This window comes from Kwoniella bestiolae, chromosome 8 (assembly GCF_000512585.2).
Source record: "Kwoniella bestiolae CBS 10118 chromosome 8, complete sequence".
NCBI classification, from domain to species: Eukaryota; Fungi; Basidiomycota; class Tremellomycetes; order Tremellales; family Cryptococcaceae; genus Kwoniella; species Kwoniella bestiolae.
Window position 1 is genome coordinate 143,456 of NC_089248.1, and position 25,952 is coordinate 169,407.

General features: G+C 47.9%; 10 protein-coding genes across 10 annotated transcripts; 3 read left to right on the plus strand and 7 right to left on the minus strand.

Moving 5' to 3' along the window:
• Nucleotides 1-49: 49 nt before the first annotated feature.
• On the minus strand, nt 50-2,903 carry I302_108633 (uncharacterized protein; the record flags this gene model as incomplete). Its single annotated transcript, XM_019194362.1, has 10 exons — nt 50-113; nt 193-691; nt 815-932; nt 1,051-1,151; nt 1,220-1,583; nt 1,668-2,128; nt 2,189-2,316; nt 2,426-2,596; nt 2,653-2,734; nt 2,810-2,903. 10 exons carry the CDS (start codon nt 2,901-2,903, stop codon nt 50-52), a joined length of 2,082 nt encoding a protein of 693 aa, XP_019043198.1.
• A 523-nt stretch (nt 2,904-3,426) lies between these two features.
• I302_108634 (uncharacterized protein) lies at nt 3,427-7,473 on the minus strand (the record flags this gene model as incomplete). Its single annotated transcript, XM_019194363.1, has 10 exons — nt 3,427-3,494; nt 3,566-4,222; nt 4,314-4,878; nt 4,950-5,063; nt 5,123-5,500; nt 5,576-6,474; nt 6,546-6,730; nt 6,785-6,878; nt 6,940-7,223; nt 7,301-7,473. 10 exons carry the CDS (start codon nt 7,471-7,473, stop codon nt 3,427-3,429), a joined length of 3,417 nt encoding a protein of 1,138 aa, XP_019043199.1.
• Nucleotides 7,474-8,911: 1,438 nt separating this feature from the next.
• I302_108635 (uncharacterized protein) lies at nt 8,912-12,196 on the plus strand (the record flags this gene model as incomplete). Its single annotated transcript, XM_019194364.1, has 11 exons — nt 8,912-9,644; nt 9,792-9,903; nt 10,015-10,568; nt 10,707-10,787; nt 10,857-10,978; nt 11,088-11,222; nt 11,294-11,322; nt 11,397-11,405; nt 11,471-11,490; nt 11,559-11,625; nt 11,743-12,196. 11 exons carry the CDS (start codon nt 8,912-8,914, stop codon nt 12,194-12,196), a joined length of 2,316 nt encoding a protein of 771 aa, XP_019043200.1.
• Nucleotides 12,197-12,898: 702 nt separating this feature from the next.
• On the minus strand, nt 12,899-13,543 carry I302_108636 (uncharacterized protein; the record flags this gene model as incomplete). The annotated part of the gene is made up of 1 exon (XM_019194365.1): nt 12,899-13,543. One exon carries the CDS (start codon nt 13,541-13,543, stop codon nt 12,899-12,901), a length of 645 nt encoding a protein of 214 aa, XP_019043201.1.
• Nucleotides 13,544-15,424: 1,881 nt separating this feature from the next.
• Nucleotides 15,425-15,787, minus strand: I302_108637 (uncharacterized protein; the record flags this gene model as incomplete). The annotated part of the gene is made up of 1 exon (XM_019194366.1): nt 15,425-15,787. The coding sequence occupies one exon, from the start codon at nt 15,785-15,787 to the stop codon at nt 15,425-15,427; it is 363 nt and encodes a 120-aa protein (XP_019043202.1).
• Nucleotides 15,788-16,106: 319 nt separating this feature from the next.
• On the minus strand, nt 16,107-17,499 carry I302_108638 (uncharacterized protein; the record flags this gene model as incomplete). The annotated part of the gene is made up of 4 exons (XM_019194367.1): nt 16,107-16,901; nt 16,996-17,178; nt 17,252-17,364; nt 17,451-17,499. 4 exons carry the CDS (start codon nt 17,497-17,499, stop codon nt 16,107-16,109), a joined length of 1,140 nt encoding a protein of 379 aa, XP_019043203.1.
• A 565-nt stretch (nt 17,500-18,064) lies between these two features.
• Nucleotides 18,065-19,623, minus strand: I302_108639 (uncharacterized protein; the record flags this gene model as incomplete). Its single annotated transcript, XM_019194368.1, has 3 exons — nt 18,065-18,499; nt 18,617-18,745; nt 18,892-19,623. 3 exons carry the CDS (start codon nt 19,621-19,623, stop codon nt 18,065-18,067), a joined length of 1,296 nt encoding a protein of 431 aa, XP_019043204.1.
• Nucleotides 19,624-20,046: 423 nt separating this feature from the next.
• On the plus strand, nt 20,047-21,311 carry I302_108640 (uncharacterized protein; the record flags this gene model as incomplete). The annotated part of the gene is made up of 3 exons (XM_019194369.1): nt 20,047-20,172; nt 20,291-20,867; nt 20,968-21,311. The coding sequence occupies 3 exons, from the start codon at nt 20,047-20,049 to the stop codon at nt 21,309-21,311; spliced, it is 1,047 nt and encodes a 348-aa protein (XP_019043205.1).
• A 165-nt stretch (nt 21,312-21,476) lies between these two features.
• Nucleotides 21,477-22,750, minus strand: I302_108641 (uncharacterized protein; the record flags this gene model as incomplete). The annotated part of the gene is made up of 5 exons (XM_019194370.1): nt 21,477-21,935; nt 22,092-22,203; nt 22,272-22,321; nt 22,398-22,580; nt 22,721-22,750. 5 exons carry the CDS (start codon nt 22,748-22,750, stop codon nt 21,477-21,479), a joined length of 834 nt encoding a protein of 277 aa, XP_019043206.1.
• A 320-nt stretch (nt 22,751-23,070) lies between these two features.
• I302_108642 (uncharacterized protein) lies at nt 23,071-25,488 on the plus strand (the record flags this gene model as incomplete). Its single annotated transcript, XM_019194371.1, has 7 exons — nt 23,071-23,118; nt 23,246-23,428; nt 23,595-23,844; nt 24,046-24,374; nt 24,469-24,643; nt 24,813-25,060; nt 25,276-25,488. The coding sequence occupies 7 exons, from the start codon at nt 23,071-23,073 to the stop codon at nt 25,486-25,488; spliced, it is 1,446 nt and encodes a 481-aa protein (XP_019043207.1).
• Nucleotides 25,489-25,952: the final 464 nt, after the last annotated feature.

Below are 25,952 nucleotides of genomic sequence, written 5' to 3' on the forward strand. Positions count from 1 at the left end.
TTCCTCCTTCCCCTCACACTCCACCCACATTGGCACACAGCACACCACACTACCGCCTCTTACTCCGTCTCGTCGTCCTCTTCTCAGACTCCTCACTAGGGGATCTCTTGCGTCTACCAATACCAAACACCACTATCAGCCACCGCATATACACACATCGGACTACTAAGTCCAAGGAAGCACCCCACTCACCTAGACCTCCGCTCATCCTCCTCTTCCTCCTCCTCCCATCCCCCCGGACCAAGCGTCGCAGATCCTCCACCCTCCTCTCGCTTCCTCTTTGACCGATCTTTCGTAGAATCATCATTCTTACTTCTCCTCGAACTCCTCTTCTTGTCCCTATCCCTATCCCGGATCCTATCCCGTTCGTCAGACGAATAATCATCCTCGTACTCATCGTAATCCCTCCTCGACCTTCTTCTACTAGGCGGACTAGCCGACCTATCTCTGGATTGGGCTCGAGAGTGCGATCTCGAATGAGACTGACTCCTCGAATTCGATTCGCCCAACTCGTCATCCAGCCCTTGACGGGAAGTACCGCGTTCGGATTTTACCGTCTCATCGCCGCCTTCACTCGCTCCGTAGTCTAATGATCCTGCTCCGGAAGTGTCCACTCGGTCTTTATCCCTGAATCGACCTGCCTTGGGGCCGGTGGGAGCTGCGAATCCCGCTCGAGGGCCTAGTGGGACGGCTGAGCGTTACATGAAGAACAGGATCAGTATTAGACTAACAGCAGAACTCAGATGAATGTATGGAAGAAGGCATGGAAGAAAGATGAGACTTTTTCGTTGGGCGTTGGGAAGGTATGACTCACCTCCTCCACGGCCTCGCAATGGAACTCCTCGTACAGGCACGCCCCTCACGGGCATTCGACCCCTCATAGCTGGGTTCATTATCGCTTGAGCTTGTGAGTCGGGGGTTTCACCGCCGGTCTGAGAAAGAGTCATCAGCAAAAGGGTACCCTTTAAGAGCAACACTCCTGTCACCGCAGTAAACAAGATTCATTCAGATGGAGACGTTTATGCTCGTTGATGTAAAGACTCGACCCACCTCAACACCCTCTTCCAACTTCACCCCCTCCTCTCCAGCTTCCGGTGTTCCGCCATTCCCAATTTGAGGCGTTGGCGTCACGTTCGGTCTAACAGTTTGACCTATATCATTTACAAGCATATCTAAGTCAGCTAATTTCTCTGGTTATCGCGTGAGACCGATAGCTTACCAGGTCTACCCATAGGCTGTTGCTGCTGACCCATACCCTGCTGCATCATCCCCTGCCCCTGCCCCTGTCCCTGACTCTGGGTTTGGTTTTGCATCCCAAAAGGCATCCCACCACCCATCATATTCATATCCAATCCCTGCATGGCCATCATCTGCTGCATCTGAGCTTGCATTTGCGGATTCATCATTCCCATCTGCTGTTGTATCTGATTAGCCATGAGTTGCATCTGCTGTTGTTGTTGGGCCTGCTGCTGTTGTTGTTGTTGCTGGGCTGCTGCGATGGCGTTGAATGGGATATTCGAATTGGGGATGTGCAGGAGGTTTGCTATGTCAGGTGGCAGCTGGGCCATGGGTGGGAGGTTTGCCTGTGCAAGTTTGCAAAATCAGCTCAGAGCCCATGATCAATCTCCATTTGCATGACTTGCCCCCTCAAGAAGCCGACAACTCACCAGCGCCGCCCTGCCCTTCTCCATCTCACTCTTATATCTCAAATACCTCGGATACGTAAACTCGTCGAACCCAAAATTGAAATAATCCGACAGACTTGCACCGGGTTTTCTCCAAGGTTGACCGGAATTCTCAAACTGCGTCATATCAATCTCAAAGACACTTTGACCCGTCGAAGGAATAATCCCAGAAGGGTTGGAAGGGTCTATCTTGGTTTTAGTGACGAATTGGGAGGAAGATACAGCGGGGAGGGTCGAGGGAGGTTGATTGGGATCGAGGGGTGGGACACCGTTGGTTAGGTCTGCTGATGAGGCCGGGGGCTGGAGGGTGGTGGAGGGGTCTGAGGGGGTTGAGGAGATTGGTGGGTTGGCTAGGGGACCTGCATTAGAGGTAGAAGTGGAAGGGAGGCCTGGACGTGAGGTGGGGGTGTATTCTGTGGTTTGGTTTGCTGTTGGTTGAACCGCTATAACAGTACTATGTGAGCTATTGGCCCAGAAGGACAGAGAAGGAGGACACAGCTTACGCCTGGAAGGTGTCGATACCTGTGGTGTACCGGGTGTGGGAGTGGTAGTAGCTGGAGCAGCAACGCCAGTACTGGTATGTGCCCATTTACCTATACCTATGACATTTGACGGGGCAGTTTGAGGTTTCCTAAACCAGTCGACAGCAAGTTGAATCAGCACAATTGGACGCTCTCTATCTGATAGTCTGAGTAGAAGAAAATATCAAGGGCTAATATACTTAGATAGGATCAACTCACCTCAGATCCAAAGTCCTGGCATTCTGTCCAGTGAAAACAACCTTTATATCATCATCCGAATCGTCCGAATCTTCTTCGTCTTCATCTTCATCATCCTCCTCTTCGACACCACCATCTTCGGGGTTATCTACAACAGTCGTGGAAGGTTCCATGCCGTATGCCGCAAGGGATCTACATTGAGGATCATGGTCAACCCTATTGTTTAAGAATTATAAGGACCGACTCACGCTGCCATTGACGAGCTTATTGCACTTCCATTAGCAGCGACAGCCGCCGGGATAGGAGGCGGTAAAGATTCTTCTTGATTGACTGTTATCCCTTATCAACACATTCAGCTTCACTCATACAGCAGCACAAGACACGACAGGTGACTACCTGACTCACCCTCTCTGGTAGTTTTAGTTGGTAGAGATACTGGTTCAGCCTTGGGAGGCGATTCGTCCCCGTACAAGAACGCATCGTCGTCGTCTATATCCATTGTCGGCTCTTCAATTCTTTTTTTATGTCTTGTATGTCGAGTACGCTATGTTCACCAGTGTCAATAATGTATAGAGGTCATTCAATGATTCAATGCCAACAAGAAATACAGCACAAAGAAGGTTGATTGCATGAACTTGGTGACATCCAACCGAACCTTAATTAGGTTTCCCATTTAGTAGCATCAACTGCCTTCGAACACAGGTTGTGAGGCTAAATGGCATGTACATCTCGCTCGTGACCATTTACTTCACCACCAAGTCATCATCAGAGAGGTATGAAAATGAGACTGATAAATATGCAGATGGGGTATACTACTGTGTAAGTAAGGATATCAATCAACCAGTCACACAAGAGTGTATCAAGACTACTCGATTAGACAAGATATCAACAAAGCAAGGCCAGACTGAACAATATACTATTCGAAAAATGACAAGAATTGATATACAAGTCTTCTTACATCTCAGGCGCAATTCTTCTCTCCTGCCATCCTACTTCGTTTTCCCATTACCCCTGACTCCAGATCAGTCATGTACCACCCTCCCCGAACGTTGTTGGAAATAATCATCCTCCTCTTCCGGTTCTTCGCCGACTGGATGTCCAGACCAACGATTATCAGTTTCATTGCTGCAAAAGGCTCATACGGAAAAAAGGTATACTCACCAAACTGCAACGGCTCCCCATGCTTATACCTCGCCGGACTAGGTTCCCTCCCAGGAGTCAAATCGAAGATCAATCCTTTTTCAGGCGGTTCCAACCCATCTTCAAGGGAATCATCAAATCTCGAATCAGACTCTCCACTATCTCTCCTTCTCTTTCTTCTTTCCCCATCTTCCTCATGATCATACGGTTCCAAGTTATCCCCCGTGGAATCCCGATTATACTGATCCACAATCCCATGGATGGTATCCCTCGTATCTCTATGGCTCCGTCTGGGGATCGGAGCGAGTAGCTCTGGTCCCTCGTCCTCTTGTGCATGGGGATTGGGTAGATGTTCACCCTCTTCCTCTGAATGACTAAAGTTCTGAGAAGTAGGCGAAACAGGTTCGAACCCCTCTCCCAGATCCTGATCCTCTTCATCTGACGGCACGGCTTTTCTCCTTATTGACCTTTGTCTTTCTGGGGGTCCTGCCCTGGGCGTAGAGGCTTCTTCGCTTGATCTCTCTTGAGGTGGGGTATGTTGGTCAGGTAAAGGTGACGGATGTCTCGCAGGTGGATGGGGAGAGACGGGTAATCCCATGTTACCTCTATCACCATGTGGGATAGGAGGTAAGGCATCCTGCCTATCCATCCTTCTCGCTCCATTCGCCACGAGTATATCTACGAGAATCAACGATACAAAAACGATCAGCTGGCTCTCAATACCCCACCATAAAGCAAGACACGTGTGAGTGAGCTAAGCTTGACTCACCCATCCACTTCTCCTCATCCTTTTTTTTCCCATTAACCCCATCTTTCGGACTAGGTTCCGAACTACTAACCCCACTAGCAGAGTGGAGCTCAAACTCCACATCCTGCTCTTTCTGATTTTTCTTCTCCCTCCTACTAAACTTCTCTTTCGTCGGACTATGGTTCTCTTTGCTCTCATTAGACTTTACTCTTCTCATCGTCTTCTTGCCCGAACCAAGGAATAACCCCTTCGTGTCGTTTAATTTGGGATCATCGTTCTTCTCACTACTTGATCTGGTCCTTCGAATAGGTCTAGGTTTCTCAGGTGAGACGGGTGTATTCGTGTCGTTGGACATGTGCCATACGGAGGTGTGAGGTTGGTCTGACGCGCTCTTCGTCAAGGTAACTTTCTTAGGTTGTTCGCGATGTAATAACATTCTATCGAAATCTTCGTCTCCCCACCCTTGGCCCAATCGGGATCTGACAGTATCAGACTGGACCATCTGATTGCGTTTCTTGCTTTTTGGTGTGAATAGACCGAACGCCGATTTCTTCTGAGCAGGTGTGAGCAGTGCTTGTTGGTATTCCTGACACCACGACCAATCAGCTATACCTATGCCACAGACGCAAAAGGACTTATGAGTTGAGCTGTACTTACCGGTGGAACCCTCTCTTCAAATAGGAAATACAACTCAGATTTCCTGGGATCGCCAAGCGGATCATTATCCTGTGTTCTGGGATCTATCCTAGAAGGTTTCGCCTTGTACTCGATCTACCAGCCTCACCGCTCATCAGCTGTTAAGTCTTGCTACGAATGACGTATCAGCTCACCAAAGCCCAATTCGCCTCTCTGAAAGTCAATTCCTCCCTATCCATCCATCCTCCACCCACAATCAAATCAGCCCAACAGTCCACGAATGCCACTTCCACGTGAATCCGACCTTTATCATCCACCCTCGCATTCGGATCTGGAAATGCGTTGACTCCAAGTCGAGGCGTTGTATCATAATTGAATGGTATAGAATCTTTCTGCGATTTATGTAATCTCCTTCGTAACTCGTCTCGCTCTTTAGGCCAATCTGTAATCTCTTTTTCGATCGTTGCTGAGAAGGTTAGTGAGACATCTAATAGTGGGTCGGTACGATTAAACCCTCCCGAGGGAGAGGCAAACTCTGACCAATCCATTGTACGTCTTCTTTCTGCTATGCTCTGTGACAATTCCAATATTTATGTAAAAATCAGTATGTCTCCTCAATAAACAATGGTAGTATAAGAAAGGCTTACCATCTTCGCGCTTTCAGTCAAATCAAACTGCAACCTATTCCTTATATCACCCTTCCCATCTTTGGTGATCCCAAGCGAGGGCGCATCAAACCCCCCTTCCTCAAACATACTCCACTCTTTACCTGCCAGACTCGACCACCTCCCTTCCTCATTATTATCGTCCTCTATCGTCGCCAGCCTGCCCTTCCTACTTCGTTGCGTCTGATTCCTACTCAGTCCCCCATCCAGGGAAGGTTTAGTGGCACTCCCATAAGACATCGGTCTATCCCCGCCAATCGAGGAGGAAGGTAATGGAAGGTTCTCCTTGACTACCATTCTGCGTCGAAAGGAGGCAGAGAACTTCGGTCGGCTCATCTCCCCTCGTCGAGATTTCCAGGTGACCCTATCCCATGCGTCCCACTTATCTCCTATGGGCAGATCATTGACCCATAACTCAGCTTGACACACCAGATCTTTCGAATATGCCCTGACCGTCCTACTCGCTCGTTCACAGCGCACTACTCTGGCTCCCTTCCTTGGTCCACCGCGAGCGAGATCGCCATCAGAAGCTACCATCGCTGGATAGCCTGTCACCCACTCTTTCAACCTGAATGGCAGGTCTGCCAGACCCAACGAGCCCTTTGCGCTGGTCGATCGTATATAAGCCAGAAGGAGATGCTCGGTGGCGGACGCAGCTCGGACGTAGTGGGAATGAGCCTGCATAGCTGTTGATGAGGTGGGTATGTCGAATAGCAATGGAGCGAAGAGAGAAGATAAAGCGTGAGGCGTCAAGCCGGATAAGTGGGAATGAGCTGCGAAACGAGATAAGAGGTGGAAAAGTGGCGTTATGATGAGATTGTATACTTCATTGGGCAGTATGAGAGCGAGGAATGGGAATGCGTCGGTTGGATAACCAGCAGCTGAAGGAAATGGGAGGCATCAGTCAGCTTCTTGTGCTACAGTCAGACAAAGACAAGCCAGCTGATCTCACCTCTCTCCCTCCCTCTCCACTCTTCGTATGCTTCCCATTCTAATACACCATGGCAGATCTCTTTCACGCCTTCTTTGATCCGGGTGATCCGACTGAGAGACCAACGGAGTAACCACGCTAATTCGTGTTCTTTCGCGAATTTTACATCTTGCTTGAGAGTCTCGTACTTGGTTCTCGAATTTGATCTTTCAAGTCACCAAATCAGCTGCGTGACTTTTATCTGTATACATATGACTCACGTCAAAGTATCCAGATAGGCTTGAATAAGCATTTTGGTTCTAGTCTGACTCAACTCTAAAGCTTGATTGGAAAATAGCATGGGTGTGGTCAAGCCTGAGTGCGGCATCAGCTCATCTCGTCTCTGTCATTGGACTTAATCGAGCAGCTGACTTACCTCTCCTTATCAACTCCCTGCTGACCAAATCCAACACCCTGCCGACCTCGTTCAACCCGAGGGTGACCCTGCTACCCACTCCACCAAGGAACCCATACTGCCTTAAACCAGTAACTTCATCAGAATGATATGAGAACGAGTCGACAGAGTTATTCGAGGTGGTATGAGGGGTGATGTGGGTAGGTAAGAATGTGTGCTTGGGTGGTAAGAGGGGAGGACTTCCTTCGGGTGAATGGGGCGGAGTCAATGGTTGTTGTTGTTGGCTGGGCCTATTCGGGAGTGTCCTAAATACGAACACAAGACCTTCAGTATGAGCAAGAGTGCTTGCAACAATAATAATGAGGGGAGGTTTCGAGCTCACTTTGATACGTTTCCTGGTATGGTGCCAAACTCCCCTACACCGGTTTGATACCCCCTTGCACTACTTACTGTCGCTCCTCGTGGAGGGGTCGCGAGGGGACCTGATACGGGTGGTGTGGGTGGGAGTTTACCTTTCTTGGGGGTCGAAGCTGAACGAGAGAATATTGATGGCATTTTGGGTTGACCTCGTATGAGTCGACGCTGGTTGTGAACCTGGTCGGAGTGTTACTATATGTCACCTGCTGTTCTAGTCTGGTAAGATGCTTCTATGAGGGGATAAACCATTCAATAGGAGGGTGGACGACTTGAGATATGATATGGTGGATGTGGAGTGACCGGGTTGTCTCGATGTCGATATGGCGATGATGATTTGCTGTCACTCGGTAACGAAGGGGGGTAAAGGAGTGTCTTGTGGTGGGTGATGGTAGTCTTTTGTCGTGATGAGCTTCACTGTTCTGGTGGCGAATGGTGTGAGTGTGTGGGTGTATACAAGTCTTCGATCAGTCTATGTTCGATGTTGAGAGGATGGTAAGGTCGTGTTCTATTCTGGTGATATAGATAGACGTTGTCAAGGATAAGGATGGTAAAGTGAAAGAGTGAGGATGACAGTATGATGGTATATGGAACAAGTAAAGGAGTGAGACAGTGAGACATGTAGTCAAAGGACTCTAAACAGTATACTATAGAGCGATCAGTGCGAGGGATGGATGGATGATGGTGGTGGTGATCAGTGCGTTGGCAATGAATGGCACTCACGCTCGGATCGTCAATTACAAGTTGTATAAAGGTAAGGTGACTAGCTCAGTTGATTAGTCGATTACTTTATCAAGCATAGCATAGTATAGCATAGTATAGCATCCCATCCCATCCCACTTTCTACAGGACTACCTACCCTTATCGCTCTCCATCCCTTCCCTACCAATGGATACACATGATCATCGTAGAGATCTCACTCATCCTCCTACCTCGCTCTTCATGATTCAACCAATACACTCCGGTTCCAGAACCTATCTTAGGTATACCGTACCTTATCGAAACCTTGTAAAAGCTGTTGGTGTTTCATCTTCAAGATCATTGCACTGATACGTCGTACTGTCAACTGTCGAGTGTCAAGGGACAATAACATAATGTACATGTAGAAAGGGGGTGAAGAGGAGTGTTTCACATCCACCTTGAAAATGGTTAATGTTCAAGCTCAACATCAAGACGCGTCGGAATGTGGTACAGTTGGACCGATCAAAGGCCGATGGAAACATGTTAAAACGAGGTATACAAAGTACCCGTTGGAACGTGTGAGTGAATACAACCACCGTACCTTGATTAGCGATTATTGCTGATTACTGATTACACTGATTAGTGATTGCTCATATTTGTTTACAAATAAACGTAATGCCGTCCATTAAACCCTGAATACCGTATATAGAGTCTCACACCGCCTGACGGCCCCCGCAGATCTCACTTTGGATTAGACACAAACATCCACCATAGACCATCTCATAGGTAGTCACTTCCATTTCATTCTCATCTCATCTTCATCCATGAGGGATCAGCGACCTTAGTTAAATACACCCACTGAATAGAGTGGACATCACAGCCCGCCAAAAATACCACCATGTCATCCTCACAGCACTCTTCATCAGAAGATCCAATCCTACCGCTTCACTCAACCCCATCGCAACCTTCCCCCTCCTCATCTAGACAGACTCAAACTCAGGACGATCTACCCTCATCTACCTCGAATGATCAAGCAGGGCCATCCACGGATACGCATCCATTGCAACAAACAACTTCGACCGAGCCATCCAACCCGCCCTCACCTGCGCCCGCCAACGGTCCTCAAGCACGTACAAGAACAGGCCGACGTAGACAAGTGACGATACTACCGCCCATCACCACTTCCGCTCTGGGAGACTGGAGTACATCCCATCCACCAGCACCAGCTTCTCAGGGGAGGAGACGAGCTCACACAGTCGGAGTCAGCTTTAGACCCTCGACCAGACCCAGATTACCTTCAGATTTTGTCAATGACACCAACAACGCAGAAGTAGAAGATGAGAGGTCGGATAGGCTAGCTCCCCTCAACTCGATTTGGAGCGGGTCCAATACTAATCCCACTCCTGGTGAATTGGAGGCTGGTCTGCCAGAAGAGACAACTCAGAAGAGGATGAGATCCGCTTCGAACGCTAGTAGACGGAGTACCACGTCGATAGGCAGGAGAAGTAGGAGGTCGAGTACCCCTGTGGAGTTTGATCTGGCAACTCAGCATACTAATGGGGAAGAGGTACATCAATTGGATGATGAGATGGTGGGGTTGTTGGATTGTATCGATCCTCATGTATCTACTGGTAAGTGTGCCGTACTGAACCCATACTCTGACTCTTGATCCTGCTTCCCGATATATCTTGCAATTTGCGCATATTACCCAGAAGTAGAACTTACGCTGTCGAACACTCGTAACAAGACCCTGCTGACTCTCTGGGTTTTTCATATAGTTAATCACCTTCAGAATATGACCAACTCAGTCCTAGTACCGCACATACCTCAACTGTGGAAACGACGGCCAGAGGTGCAACTACCCCATACACCCAGTGATGACTCCCTGACGTGAGTGATGGACTGAGTTTCTCCCTCCTCATCCATGACCATTTCACAAGTTCAATTACACTTGCCTATTCAGGACACTTCGGTGAATCAAGCTGACTCTAAGCGTTATAGATCAATGAACAAACCCTTCCTTGAACCATCTTCCACCGGCCAACGTCAACGATCCAATACCACCCGTTCACGCAAAGGCTCCATCTCGCGCTTCCTCCCCGGGGCAGGTCGAACTTCCTCTCCTCCCGAGTTGGTTCAACCTAAGCAACCCTCAGATCAATGGGGTAATGCTCAACCTATCCCCATCCCAGAGATCGACGAGCCCACCTCACCGATCGACCAAGACCAGGTCCAAGATGATACCTCTACTTCTCCGCAACTGCCTCTCATTCGAGCATCGCCCAAGACAATTCAACGAGAAGAGTTCGAAGATGATATAGAAGATATCAAGGAGGACCATCAACTTGATAAACATGTTAAACATATTTTGAGATCTTCGAAACGGGCAAAGATCAGGAGAGGTTTGGCGGGGTTATGGACTTTCGTCAAGACTCCTATGGGATTTATCACTGCCGTTTATGGGTTTTTGGTGGCCTTCTGGGGAGCGGGGATTGTCTTGTTCTTGTTGGGGTGGATACCTACTAGTAGTAAATATAGGCAGGATGTTTGGGTCGGTGAGTTTGATTTCTGCTGAGGTTTGAGGTTCACCGTCAACCTAGGAGTGTTGGGGAAAACACGAAGTTATAATCCCCGCATTAGATATCGAATTGATTTTTGGCGACACTACTAATCTATTTGGATGTATCTCGCAGAAATCTGCTCTCAGGTCGAAAATGGTTTATTCACCGTAACGGGTGTAGGTCTGATCCCATGGAGAGTTATAGATACTTATCGTAAGTCTCCGCAACACTTCTTTTTCAGATATCCTTCAAGAGCTGACATGGACGTGAATTGTCATACAGGTATGTCAGTCATATGGACGTTGAAGAACCGAGATTCGCGTCTGAGGAAGAAGCAAGGTTTACCACCTATAGAGGATGAAAATGATCTACCTGATCCGGAACTGATCAAAGATTATGTATTTGTGGGTGTCTTCTACAAGACAAATCTCTTTTTTATCTGTTCGACGATATCTCATCTCGCCAGATCTATTCTGATATATACGCACTATTGCTTACTCTGTGCGAACACAGGTACTATCCGAGAAAGATCAAAAGAACTTGCGATACCAGCAAGAGAAATTTGCGGTCTCGCAAACTTGGTATAGAGCTCATGCGACGGCGACGCATAAGGCTTTTCCCATGAAGTTTGCTTTGTGGAATACGATTGTGAGTAATACGACCATATAAGTATGTCTGATCGAAGAGTATCACTAACTCTTGTGTTATTCTGGTATTAGTTGATGGATGGGAATTCGTTCTTCCAATGGTGAGTAATTCTTGGACATTATGTTATGATCGGGAGTCAAGCTGACCTGATATGATCTGATGCTGGTTATTCAGCTTATTATGGTAAGCTACTATTAATCAAATTAGCCGAGCGATGTACCGCAGCTGATATCTTGTTTGACCTGTAGTGGTTGTATGTGGGGAATGAGTGAGTATCTGTTTCACTCACTACAATGGAGTGTGGATGTAGCTGACCAATATCTTGACATGTGATAGACTGGCACAAAAGACCAGCATGGACTACCGGTTGTTTGATCCCATTATCGTTTTTATGTGGTATTGGGTGAGTGATTCTCTACTCTGTTACTTTGTGATATTTCAACATCATCATGACCTTCGATATTAAACCTTCTATCATTTCATCTCATCTCATCTGAGCTGACCTAATTTACCGTCGTAGAGCCGCCGTCCTAATCTGGCAAGGATCCGCGCGAACCAAAAAATCCGCCCTGGTCTCTAAAAAACTTCGCGACGCCCTAAACGTCCCAATCGCAATCGGTATACCCCGTTCAGTCGACGGCACAGTGTTAGTGCCCAATACGAATTCCGCAAAAGCTACGGACATTCCTCTGCATAAGACGGAAAGTCCCAATAAACCTGGAGCGAAGACTTCAGGAGGGGGACGAAGGACGACAATTACTTTTGGATCTACCAACAATGACGATAAGGCGACGAATGGAGGGGATGGGGAGGAGGGACAGAATAGGGGAAGGGGCGTGACGTTGGCTGTTACGCCTCAGTGGAAGGAGGGGGACGGGGCGATGGATTTTGGGTTGGGGAAAGTCGTTGGTGCGCGGAATGGCGAGAGGAATGAGAAGGATGGGAATGAGGAGATAGGTATGAAGGAGGTTTAGTCTATTTTGGATCGTTCAGAATAACATGATTCGACCAGAGACGAGATTATACCTGTAACGAGAATCGCCACCATACAAATCGCAGGCCACGTGTGGAAGAATAGGGCTACGGTGGCAGTTCTCGTTTCAGGTGCAATCTCGTTTCCGGTCGGATCATGTTACAGTTTGTTGGTCTGTGGGTTGTTAAGGAGGATTGCTGTTGATGGTGGACAGTTTTGATAGTGTGATTGTGGTTGCGATGATTACCTTGGTTGTATTGTTTGGAAGAACCGATGTTATAATGATGATAAGTCTCGCAATGCAGCAGTATCAGCCGGGGTATGTGGATCAGTTCGTCCTTCCCGAATTCCCCTTGTACGGTATCAACATTGGATTTCGTTTGCGGTAGATTATGACGGTCATATATAAAGTACATTACAATTCCACGAAGCACATAGATAAGTCCACTCATATTGTTTGCAAGAGTGGGTTAGAACTCGCGAAGATGGATACAGTATGCGATGGTATAAATTTATGCTTTATCTTAAGCAATCCGTATACATGTACATGAACCCAGTTGGGATATGTGTCGTCAACATGCATTGGCAAAACGAGAATGCAGGTACCTAAAGAAACGACAAGCCAGGCATGTCTCTGGTAAACCTGATACGTTTATAGTAACAGGTATACGCATGGCACACATCGACTCCAGAATTAGAGCGATTATTTCGACACAGGAAAGAACAAGATCTTTCCGGTGTTTTCATAATCATCCATGATAAGGTGTTGGTCTTTCCCTTGACTCTGAACGTAAAGTTTTGTCCCCGCGTATATCTTTCCTAGCCTCCTGTTGCAGGCCGCCACGCCGCTCGCTGCGTCCAGCTCACGCTGAACAGCATTGACCGTGTCCTGGATTTGGCAGTCCCACACAGATTCCCGTTGTTGGAAATGCGCCGTATGACCTGCGAAATTTAGGTGAAAACAATCATGAAACCTTCCAGTCTCGTCATTACGACGGTCAACACTGATACATGTGTTATCTCCCGGTGCCGTCGCCGAGCTGATCCTCTTGAGTTCGCGGGTCATTTCCAAGTCTGACCATCCTTTGGATGACTCATTGAATCTTGCCTTGACTGCCGACCTCACCCCCAGGAGGTAAGAACGAACGGGTCTGGAAGCGGCCCTTTGTACCAGCGCTACCGAAGATTTATCACCTTTGAATCGCCGGACCTCCCTCGCTCCTACCAGGTAGGAGAGGCTGACGCAAGCCCCTTTCGATCCTGTCGCGACTTGATCGTCCCAGGTGGTGGCTGCATCGTTGCCGATCGACTTGGTGTTATTATTGGTCGAGATGTCGAGTGTCGCCATGGTCTCAGTGTGAGATACTAGTATTGTAACTTATTCGGATGACTTTTGATCTATAACTATTCAAAACCCTGGAGTGGCAAACATCTTTGGTGGGGATTGGGGAGGGACTTATATGTGCTGGGCGTACCTTGACTTGTGTAATCGAGACAGACCGCTCCTTTCAGAGAACTTGGTGTACTGTAAGAAAGAGGACTGACGACTGAATGCCGCATATGCATATGCTAGTGACAGTACGAGGTCGAGGCTTCTTGATGACCGGTTGTGCTAAGCTCTTTCTACTCCTTTTACTTCTGTGCGTATGTACCTTATGCTTCATCCTCTCGAAATGTTTTCTGACTCTAGGAAACGTCATCGTATAGAGACGGGCTCGCGCCGAGGATCGACGAGTCCAGACCAAGGTGGGGCAGAAGAATGGATGCAGTATGTACACCTCACAAGAAGTTTAAACCTGCTTTCTTCTGTACTGGACGAAAGAGCTCATCTACACATAGCGATCAGGAAGATGATGAGGGAGAGGCGGGATCATGGGAGAAGCAAAAGTCTACATCCCTTGTCACGAGGGTTTCTTTTTGTTGCTCCCTTTCGTTGAGCACGCGCCGATGTATCTTCGTATCCAGCTGCCACAGGAATTCTAGGTGAGAAGCGTGTCAACAAGCTTCAACGTGCAAGCGTCCAGTCGAGTCGAGACTCGATGGCCTTAGTGCATGTATGTTCGTGTAAAGGAAGGAAGAAGCATGCATCGCTACTGGATCCTTCGCAAAGTCGACACTGGCTTGTGCTGTGCAGTGTCATGCTAGCAGAAATGACGTATGTTTTCTGCACATCCTTCTCAATAGAAGATTTTAAGCCCGTAGACTCTCCCTCTTTTGTCACCAGCACATCTTTGTCTGGACGTCATAGTATACATCCCTTCTTCTCTCCGCTACTTACGTGGAGGTCTCAGCGTATCAGCATGTCTTCCTACCTCTTTTGTTGGACGTGTTAGTCTGACATCGATGAGTCAGGTCCTTGACTGTCAGTGGCGTCGACCTCATCCAAAATTGAATCTCATGGTACAGAATACGAGCGTGCTGCTATCATCGGCTTACTGCGGTGGACTAAATCAGTCATACCGGGACATTAATGTTGTTTCCCTCGATTTCGGTGAAGCAAATTCAACAAGGATTGATCAATCGAACACACTGCAGAATCCAGGCAGAAATCCTTCTTTGCCCCTTTGGGCAACTTCTTGAAGGGGCGCAGTGTAACTGTATCGTGTGATCAACGACCTTGTTTGCGGATCCCGCTCACCTAGAATGCGAAGTTCAATCAATCTGTGGGTAACTTGGTGCAAGATCAAGATCATTCCTCTTGAAAATAGGTCCCTGTTCTTTTGTAGGTCCACAGACACGCAATCAATAGAATGGAATACCCATCGAAGTGAGAAGCTCCTAAAGCTTCTTAAACGAGCTTCTTCTGGTTCTTGTGTGATTCGACCTGAGAAGCGCATTCGTTCTGATAACATGTTTCGGTCCCTTGGTCTTACCACAATTATTGTGGGAACAGGGTGTGAGAGTGCATCATTGCCAGGCTATAAGAGCTCAAAGCTCCCTGCGGGATGGTATTGCCTGAAAATCATCTCCCTCTTCACTAGATTAGACGATGACTTACTCATCCGCGTTCTTAGCTTTCATCCACCCAACATTACAGCACATCACGGGACGTACAGTTTCAAACAATGAGTAATCCCAACAATAACAACAACCCGCCTGCTCAACCTTTCTCTTCAGGCTTGATTGCCACTTGGCCAGGGATGACCTTCCCCAAACATCTCCCACCCTTACCTGGAGAACGCCCGATGTTCCCATACGGCATCACCGCAGAGATGCTTGCGAACCTTCCTCATCCCGACTCCGGGACTGGGTATTCCTCCAATCCCCCAGCTCCAGCCCCAGGCGAAGTTAGCGCTAGCGCTGGACAATTCCAATACCAACCTCCCCCAAACGTTCGGTTATAATGCGCCACCCCCTTCTCAAGTACAACCCAACCCCACAGCTCAACCGATGTCCATGTCCAACCCTTCCTTTCCAACGGGTCCTCAATCGGGCTTTCCCTCTGCACCTCCCGCAGGATACCCCTATGCTTCTCCTCCTCCAGGATGGGGGCCCCAAGTCCCTCCCCCAGACCCGGGAAGTAACTTTCCATATCCATTTCCGTACCCACCCTCCTCTTTTCAGCCCCCTTTCTACCGGCCTGGATGATCATCGTCAACGTCGCCCCAATCTGGGGTAGTGCCGAGTGATTCGAAGTGGATAGTTTATCTGTACATAAGTGATACCGATTTTTTTTATACTGTGTGCATCGTTTACAGTAGAACAAGCTACGTGAGTGAGATAAAGCAATGTTCGTGATTGATTCGTAGTCCGACATCTCAATTAGTACATGCATCCAATGGTCTGATGATCCAAGTGCTACTACAGACGACGTAGAGCGAAGCAGCACAGTGCTCTTTTTGTATCTCGAGTACCATCATATCAGATCGTCATTGCCCATCATACAAGTCCGTAGGGTTCATGCTGTCAATCTACAACTTCGCTTTACTCTTTTTCTTCTCCAACCACTGATCCACCAACCCACCCACCTCCTTTGAAATCCCCAAACTCGATTGATACCCCGCCCCACCAATCCCATACGCATGAACCACCCCTACCTTCCTACCCTTCCCCTTGCCTCCAGCAGGCACCAGCTCATTCCCACTTTTGACCCCGTTGCCTATAACCCTCTCTTCCAATTCGCACCTCAATCCCCCTTCTCTAGCAGGTCTCAACCCCACATTATGAGCCACAATCCTAATATCCCCTATCGTCCCCCTCCCCTTCTTACCATCCAGATCGGGACATAATTCATAACAGTCCCTTAGGATTTGCTGCGCCACATCCCCGTCGACATTGGTAGACCAATCATTCGCATTATATATTCCACCTAAAATAACATGCCCCGCCTTTCCAGGTCTAGGAATTATGTAAATCTTCTGATTTGGGATATCGTGGGTATCTTCCACACCGTACGTTATCTTCACGTCTGGCGCTTCTACCAGGATGGTCTGTCCTTTTGCTGGATGCACCAGTGGGTCTTCAACACCCAGTAAAGACCTGGCTCCAAGCCCTGATGCGTTGATTACTAGATCGACTTTCCCGATGGAGGGGAGCGAGTACAGCTCGTCAAGGGATGATACTCTTTCTCTTATTATTAGGACGCTGTGTGAACGGAGGTGAGAGGCGAGGTGGTGGAGGTATAGGGGTGTATTGAGTGTGTAGGCTTCGTACGTTACGCCGTATTTGTATGGTGGGGGAACCTCGGAGGGAGTGAGGAGACGATACTGCGAAGTATGGTTGATCAGTTAGACCCGTTTCGCTTCGGTTGATACTATACTAGTCTACTCAATTGATTGATGTGAGAATGACCTGACTCACACCAAACATCAAATCCTTATACCAAGGCTCCTTCCAACTCCCCTCGTTCTTCCAATAATACCTATAAGGTCTCCTCTCGCATAATTCCGGTATCTCTTTGGACAGTCGCTCGAACTCTCTGAAAGTGTATTCGTCTCGCCGTTGTTCCGCGGGGTTGGTGGCGAACGAATGCCATGATGCGCCCTACTCGTATATATAAAGACATCATTATCAGCACGATGTACTCTGCGGGCTGAGGGTGTTAGATTAGACGCACCGCCCAGGGACTAGCAAAACCCGTGGAATGTATATCCTCCGGAAGGTCTTTTCCTACCAAGGCCACTTTTAGTCCTCTGTTGGTGAGTTCTTGAGCTATCGATAGACCTAGGACTGGATATAGTCATAGTGTCAGTAAGTGGGGGCCATAGATGGTAGAATATGAGCATGAACAGGGTTAGACTCGGTGTCGGACCCACCTCCACATCCCAAGATTACTGCGTCGTATTTTGAGTTTGAGTGTGACATATCGAGTTGTGTTGGATCTCGATCTCTTGATACCGAGAGGGTGTGAGGGTGTGAGGGTGTGAGGGTGTGAAGCGAATGATTTGTGATTGATATGTCTGGTGCTGAACTATGAAATGGGTCGTTGAGAAGCAAGTGCATGGTGATGGTGATGGTGATGGTGATTGTGATGGTGATATGATGCCATCTATCAATGTTTTATCGGATATGACCGATCATTCCTCTCACTCTCTGCTCTGCTTATATCTATCATAGTGTTCAATATGGTACCAACGAGTCATCGAGATTGCAGGTCCGCAAGGTAAGACAGATGAGGGTGAGGTGATGAGCTTTATGCATCGCTATAGACTACCATGAACAATTTGCAAAACTACCAAAATGCCCCACAAGAGTGTCAAAGAGAAACAGGAGAATCCAAGAACGGAAAGGGACAGATAGGAAACCCAAAATACAATTGAACATGAAAATCAAAATCACTAAAATACTTATACAACCAACTTGTTCTTCTATCAGACCAAACACATATACTAGACCTCAGAACTGCCTTCCTCCCTCCACTTCACTTCCCCTACAGATTCTCAATAGCAACCTCCGCCTGCCATTTCCCCCACCTCCTCAACACCCTCAGATAAACCGGTAACCCAATAATCGTACCCACCGCTATGGGTAACAACACGATGATCACTATAGTCGAGAAAAGGGTTATGAGAGGTTTGATCAAGAGGAAATACGATAATGCGCTATAAGAGTAATGATCCAGGAACATCGCGTAAGAACATTTCATGAATCTTTTCTCCCAGACCAAAGCCGTCGTCTCTTCTGATATGGGGTTTGGGGTTTCTTCGTCTGATGCGTCGAGGCCTGGAGTCTGTGGGTATGGCGAGGTGGGTGATGAGATTGGGGTGGTTGGTGAGATTGAGGGAACGAGACGATAGAATATAGGGTGGTTTGATGGAGGAGATGCGGGGGAGAGGGGGGAGTGGTAGTGCAGTTGCATTATGCTCTGTGATCAGGCATACATATCAGTTTTGCGTCATGCTATGAACCGTGATGAGAAGTATGAGGGTGACTTGGATCGCAGCGGTACGTTAATAGCCATGAGGAGGTACATACGACTCACCTCCAACCTGGCTGCCGAACGAGAGATGAACAACGTCAACCACCAGACCGCTGCACCCAGTGGCAAGGTGATCAACAGGACTGTCCCTGCTAATGTTCCAGCGACTAAGAAAGGCCAGACCAAGAGTGCCTGTTTGAGTCAAGAAAACGCAGTCAGCAAGCCGTTCCTGCTTGACTTCCCAGATATCAACGAGAGAGAGAATCGATATTATGTCCGACATTCGCAAAGTAGTGATCATGGCCAAACATGTAAAATGTGCACGAAAACAACCTCACAAGAGGGAAATTGAGCAACACCAGATGCACCCCCGCCCTCCAATACTCCTTCCTACCCAGAGGTCTCCAGAACCTCTTGAATCCTTTCCACCACCCTCCAGGCTGTTCATCAATCTCTACATCCAAATCACCACACCATATCGATCTCCATAGTCCTCTTGGGTTCCTCCCATCTTCCGTTGCTACTCCTACTTGTTGATGGGGGAGTAGAGGGGTAGTCTCGTCGTTAAGCGGTAAAGCCGTGTGCACCCGTGGTGAAGAAAAAGCAGATCTAGATCTTGATACCGCTATTGAACCCCCTGGTGCATTTGGTCGATTGAAAGATTGTGAAGTAGTATACCTCGGTCTATGAGGGTGACCAGTGGTATTTAACGAAGACAATGTTCTAGCCCTATCCCTATGATGATGTTCGTGATGTTCCGCTGTATTTGTATTTGGGGATTGACGAATCACACCTCCCTCTTCTCTATTAGACTGTTGAGGTGAGATAGGAAAACTGGCATATGGGGGTGGTTCCTCCCCTCCTCGGGGTTTTGATGGGTCCAGTAAGAACAATGATGATCCGTCGGCTGTAAGTACGTAGATGGGTTGGTTGTTTGGTCCGTTCTGATTGGTGTTGGGATTATCCGAGCGAGAGAGATGGAGTGGTTCGGAAGGTGAGCGTGGGAGGAGTCGGGTGGGTTTGGGGATGGGGGAGGTGGGGTTGGAAGGGAGATGGAGGGATTGGGACATTGTATTCTATAATTTATCCCCGCTGTAATGATGTTGATGTTGGTGTGAAGAACCAGGATCCAAGCGTCTACTGCTGATCGTGTGATATTCCCACAAGCTTTGTTTTCCGTTTTATCTCGTCAATATATGTTTGATGCTTGGTGTGATGGTGTCAAGGCTCGTGAGAGCTGCTGGATGGTATCATTGGCCACTTGTTATGATATGTATGATTTGGTTGATATGTAAATGGAAAGAAAGATGAGAAAGTCAAGAGTAAAATGAATCAAAGGTAATAACATGAATGTGTGAACCAACATGTGCTGTCGTTTTTCACTGCTACGGTGATTTTGCCGGCCAGTGCTTGCAGTCTATGAAATTTCAATTTCAATCTCATCTCCCATCTTCACCTGTATAAATGTGCATCTTACCATCCACACCTGAATAATGCCCAGACCACCCGAAACACCCGACGTGAGAGCTTCAAAGTCCCTAGCATACATCCTACGGCACGGCGCAGAGAAGGAAGGGCTGAGTATAAGGTCGGACGGGTATATAAGATTGGACGATGTGGTGGGTAATGTCTGCTCTCATACGAAGATCTCTTACAGAAGGCGACATGTATATGGTACACTAAGATTCAACATGTACACATACTTGGTCATGATACTGACAGAGCTGGATGGCATAGCTCGCCCGACCCAAAATGCGAGAAGTCGACGTTAGCATGGTCCTTCGACTGGTAGCCGAAAATTCCAAACAGCGTTTCCAGTTGTTGTACGGGTACGATCCCAGTCCGCCTAGACCGAAGAAGATGAAGAAGGGACAACAGCCCAAGAAAGTACGACCACCCCCTCAGCCTTCTGCAAGTGTACCGAACGGGGAGGGATCTGTGGAGAAAATACGTGAAGAAGTAGAGATCAATTCGGATGGATTGGCTCAAATACCACTTCAATCTGGGAATGGAGCGGATGCAGCTGAGATTGACAATTTACGATCGAACCTTTCCAAAACGACTGTCTCATCTGAAGGGAAGGTGGAGAATGAAGGTGGATATGTGGAACTACCATTGGTTTCTCTACCTATACCCGAGGAAGCGGAAAGTGGATCATCGATAAAGGGTGAATATTTCATACGAGCCACTCAAGGGCACTCGATCAACCTTGAGGGAACGTCTCATCTTGAGGAATTGAAGGATGATGAAGAGGGGAGGAGGAAGGCGGGGGTGATGGTTCATGGGACGAGGCTTGAACTGTGGGATGTATTGAGTGAGTGTTGGCTATCCTCTCTACCACTCTTATGATCCGGCTCTACCAATGTATATGTATAAACTTCACTAACACTCCTGGTTAAATAAAATCCAAATAGAATCCCAAGGTCTCTCCAAAATGTCAAGACAGCACATCCACCTCGCCCCCTCGCACCACGGCTCCATCGTGCCCCGTCCCAATGCTACACTGTACATCTACCTATCCCTCCCTAAATTACTTGAGAAGGGTATACCAGTATATGTCAGTGCGAATGGGGTGGTGCTCACACCGGGTAATAACGAGGGGATAGTAGGTAAAGAATTTTGGAGGAAGGTCGTCAAAGTTCAGAGGGGGAGGGAGAAAGATGAAGATGGGAAGAGTAGGAGTAGGAGGGTGGTAATTTGGGAGAATGGAGGGGAGGTCCCGGAGAGGGAAGAGAAAGAGGGCGAGGAGGGGATATAACCACTCTAGAGTGATTCTCACCATGGCACTGCATACTTTATGAGAAGAGTAGTAATGACGTTTGATTGGGCTATGACATACAATGAATCGAAGCAAGCATACAATAAACCCTTGCTTCCTCATACAAATCTTTATTCTCATGATGACCAATGTTCATCAAATGCGTCATCGCAGATTCTTCAATCTCTCAAATCTCTGAGCTAGCTCTTCTTCCGCTGTCAATTTCTCCGGTTGAGGAGGTTGCGGAGACGCAGATTTCTTTTCAGGCGATATAGACAACTCCTTTTCCTTCTTCTTTGGCGATTCTAACCCATCCTTCTTTTTCTTCGTTTTCTGCTCTTTCTCTTCCTCGTCCCCTCCGTCTTGACTCTGATCTTCATCCTCATCATCGCTATCAACCTTGTCTCTCTTCAACGGTTCAATCCCTTCCTCCTCCTCCTCATCATCAGCAGTCTCAGGAGCCCAATCCACCCCATACCCTCTAGCTATCTCACTCAGATACGCATCGACCAAATCCTTAGATGGTACGAACACTTTCAATTTTGATGTTACCCTTGCTGGAACACCTGGTGGAGAGGTTGGGTCGGGGGGTTGGACGAGGGATAGAGAGAAATTGCGGCCGAACTGCTCAGTTGAATATACATTTTCTTGGTATCAGTATGACTTCGCGAGAATGTGTAATTTCAAATGTGACTTGGGAGACATGCATCTCTTTCGAACAAAGAATGAGACTGAGAGATGGGCCTGGGAATGGGAATCGTGCAATACAACAACACTCACCTTGTGCATCAACATCTCCCTTAATACTTGTAATTCTTTCAACTCCGTCCTCGGCGCCGCATAGACTATCGCGCAGACTGCGTCCGATATGGAAGGTTCGGGTTGTTCTCCGCTATGTACATTGCATATATCAGTCTCCCCTCTATCAAGGTCATCTCACTGGATTATCACGGAACGCACGTAGACGAGTCTAGGAGGTTGAACCGAGCTTGTAATGTCTCAGCGTATAGCTACATCAAAGTAGTATCAGTAATATCCCAGTGATGAGGAGGATTCCTGCCCCAAAGATCCAGACCCGGAGCTCACCTCCAATACTTCCAATAGCTCAACATAGATATCATCCTGCACCAATCCCTCTACCCTCAAACGGGCGGTCTCTACCCTATTCTTATTTAGGAGATCTGCTATCTCCCTTCGACTCGCTTTGGCAAGGGCGAGTTTCTTCTCTTGGAGGGTTCGGAGACGCTGGATGGAGAGTTTGATTTGGACCTGTGTATACAGGCTGGATCAGTACGTTGCGATCTTGGAGTGTTGGATTGAAATAGGGGAAGGGGGGAGAGAGGTATATGGGTGAGATACCACCGGTGTGTCGTGTGAAGAGGGCTGTGTCAGGGAGGAGGAGGGCTTACTTTTGCTCGTGGGCCGTTCCATGGGACCATGTTGACTGTCTGTATTAACTTTATTCTATGATGATGTAGAGAAGAAGGATGAGAATGAGATTGTAGATGGGTTGTGACATGACATGTATGGTTGGTGATCGACCTGTTACCACATTTAACCGGTATTATTCCGAAGAGAGCGAACAACATCCAAAACATTAACTTGACTTTTACCTTTCCTCTTCCTCTTCTATTCTTAAGACTCATCCTCATCGTCAAGCTACATCCATCATCGTCAAGGATCTCTATACAATCACCGAGATATCCGCGAGCACGAGCATATCAGTCCAAGCATATAAGAGTCACGCCAAGAAAACACGATGCCCCCTCCTCAGACGACGGGTATCTACCCCTCTGATTCGATTACTGTACGTCGCTTCATTGCTCACTTCTCTGCTCATTCTCTGGACTGCCAATCGTACACATCATACTACTGAGGCTTATCCAGAGTCATCTGCGCATGACGCACTGCTAATACTCTGATCGTGGACGTAGGAAGTAGCCCAATCCCTCCCCCTCGACCCCCTCGGCGCAGGATCCGCCGATCTGCTAGCTGGCGATGTGGAGTACAGACTTCATCTGATCATTCAGGAGGCTAAGAAGTTCATGGTTAACGGGAAGAGGGGGACGTTGATGCCTGAGGATGTGGAGTATGCGATGGATGCGTTGAATGTTGAGGTGGGTTGGCAGTTCTTCGAGCGTGTGTTATAGGAAATTCTCTCAAGAGGTTGTAATACTCTCTCTCTGCATCATGCCAAATGAAGAGGATCAAAGTGAAACCAGGCTGCATCTCGCATCACTCATATATGAATTGTAATGCTAACCCACCCACCCAATCCCACAGCCAATCCTAATCCCCCCACGTCCCCTTCCTCTCCCGCAGTTCCAAGCCCTCACCATCCCCTCCTCGTCGTCCCACCCACAACAGATCTATCACCTCCCAGACGACGAGATAGATTTCGCGACCTACCTTAAACAGCCTCTCCCCGCCGGAGTAGCCAATTCGAGCGGGGTCAAGTGGAAGGCTCATTGGTTGGCTGTTGAAGGGGTTCAGCCTGCTATAAAGGAGAATCCGAATCCTACGCAGAGGGGGGGTGAGTGTTTTCCGGCTCTCTTGTCTTCTGATTAGAACGTTGCGTTCGCGTATAGAAATGGCTCGTGCACATATACCTTGACTTTTCCACTATCCCTCACCTTCGTCGCTGGTCCATATTTTTTGGATGCTGCTGGTATATCTCCCTTGAATAATGAGATTTGGCCATTACTCGTGCTAATTCCTTGAGAATTGATTATAGCATCCCGCCCACAACCCTCCTCCACCTCCCTCCGACCCCAAGCTCGCACCCAATTACCCCAAGAACTCCAACTGTACTTCACTCGCCTTACCACCGCACTCGTACCCCCCTCACCTACCGGTCCAGAGACCGAGCCCGAAAGACACCGCTTGGCGGCTCTCACCTCGCTTCGAACGGACGTGGCTGTCGCTGGAATCCTTGTTTATGTCGTGAAGTGGTTAGGCGAGAGTATACAGAAATGCCTCATGGCGCCTACGGGGACTATTGGGCAACTGGTTGATGCTGTTGAGGCGCTTGTGGGGAATGAGGGGGTGTTTTTGGAACCTTACGTGAGTGTCTCTGTCTTCTTTCTTGTCAGATTTCAGTATGAAATCTCCATAAAACAGGGCATCAAGCTTATACGATATGTCATATACTGTTTAGGTACATATATTGCTACCCCCACTCATGTCAATCATTTTGACCGTACCTCTTGGTCCGCACCCATCCTCATCGTCGAGCAATCAGCCTTCACCTTATGATCTGAGATTACATGCCTCGCAAGTATTGGGCAAGGTCGCTGAGAAATATGGGAGGTCGTATCCTGGCTTGGTACCTCGTGGGTGTCTTTGCTCTTCCCTCATATACGATTCTCTTTTCCTCTTTTGTCATAGTCAGAAGAAATAGTGGCGTGACTCTTATATATCCTTCAACAAGAAAAGGAGCGTCATACGTCTGGTATTGCTTGTATGAATTAGACTTACTAACCCATCTATACCCCCACTCAGGCCTCATCTCAACCCTATCCAAATCCCTCAACTCCCCTCCCTTCCCCTCACCTCTCGGAGCCTCCAATCCCCCTTCAGGCCGATACGAGGGGTCTCTCCTCGCATTATCGTGCCTAGGTAAACAGGCTGTGAAATCTACGGTATGGGGTAAAGCGGGTGAGAATATCAGTAGGATTGATGATTTGGCGGGGAGGTTGTATACGGATGGTGGGGGGAAGAAGAGGAATCCTTTGATTAGGGCTTTGATTGTGAGTTAAATCTCCTTTCTTTTTGGTCTTAGATGAATTACAGGTATAAGTTGGAAGTGCGAGATGTTGGATGGTCGAGACTGTTCTTCTCTCATATCAAACTCGGGGAGTTCACATCGATCATAAGATTCAGATTCGTTTTGGGGTAGCATTGCAAGGTCGAATATACTATACCGTCCAAATGCTGATTGATTCAAACCTTTCACCCGACGTAGAAATGCCTCTCGGTAATCATCAATCCCAAACCTGTCGATATCACCCCTCAAGCGAATCTCGACGATGTATCAGAAGCGTTTGGACCTAATCTGGCGAATATGCTGAATAAGAAGTTGTGGACTGCCAGTGAGATTTTGAGGTTGAGGAGGGAAGAGCTGGAGGGGGAGGGGGAGGGTGGTGGAGTTGATGGGATGGAGGTTGATCAGGCGTGAGATGTATTTTGATTGCGGGATACCTGGTTCACCTCATGTACATGCGCATATAGTATGATCATACATCGCAGTGATGCATGACATGGATAAGTAAATCAGTAGAAGACAAAGACCCGCCACTTTCGGTTGAATCGCCTTATATAGTCATACAGAAGTGCGTCATCCCATATATACTTTACCCGCTGTACCCGTCCGTCCGGTGGTCTCACTCTCTTTCACACTCATGTTCGGACTAATCCTATGTATGACACGTGGTTCGGTGCGCACTCTATCTTCCGCACTGCATCACTGCATTGATTTGAATATAATTTTGATTTCTCACCATACGAGTGATTGCAGCACAGCATCGATAGGATAGCAGGGTGTAAGGTGCTAATCTTTTTTAGTGCATATCAATTCACATACACTCGCTCTGCCATCTTTTGTTCTTCCCTCTTCACTCTTCACTCTCTTCTGCTCACTCT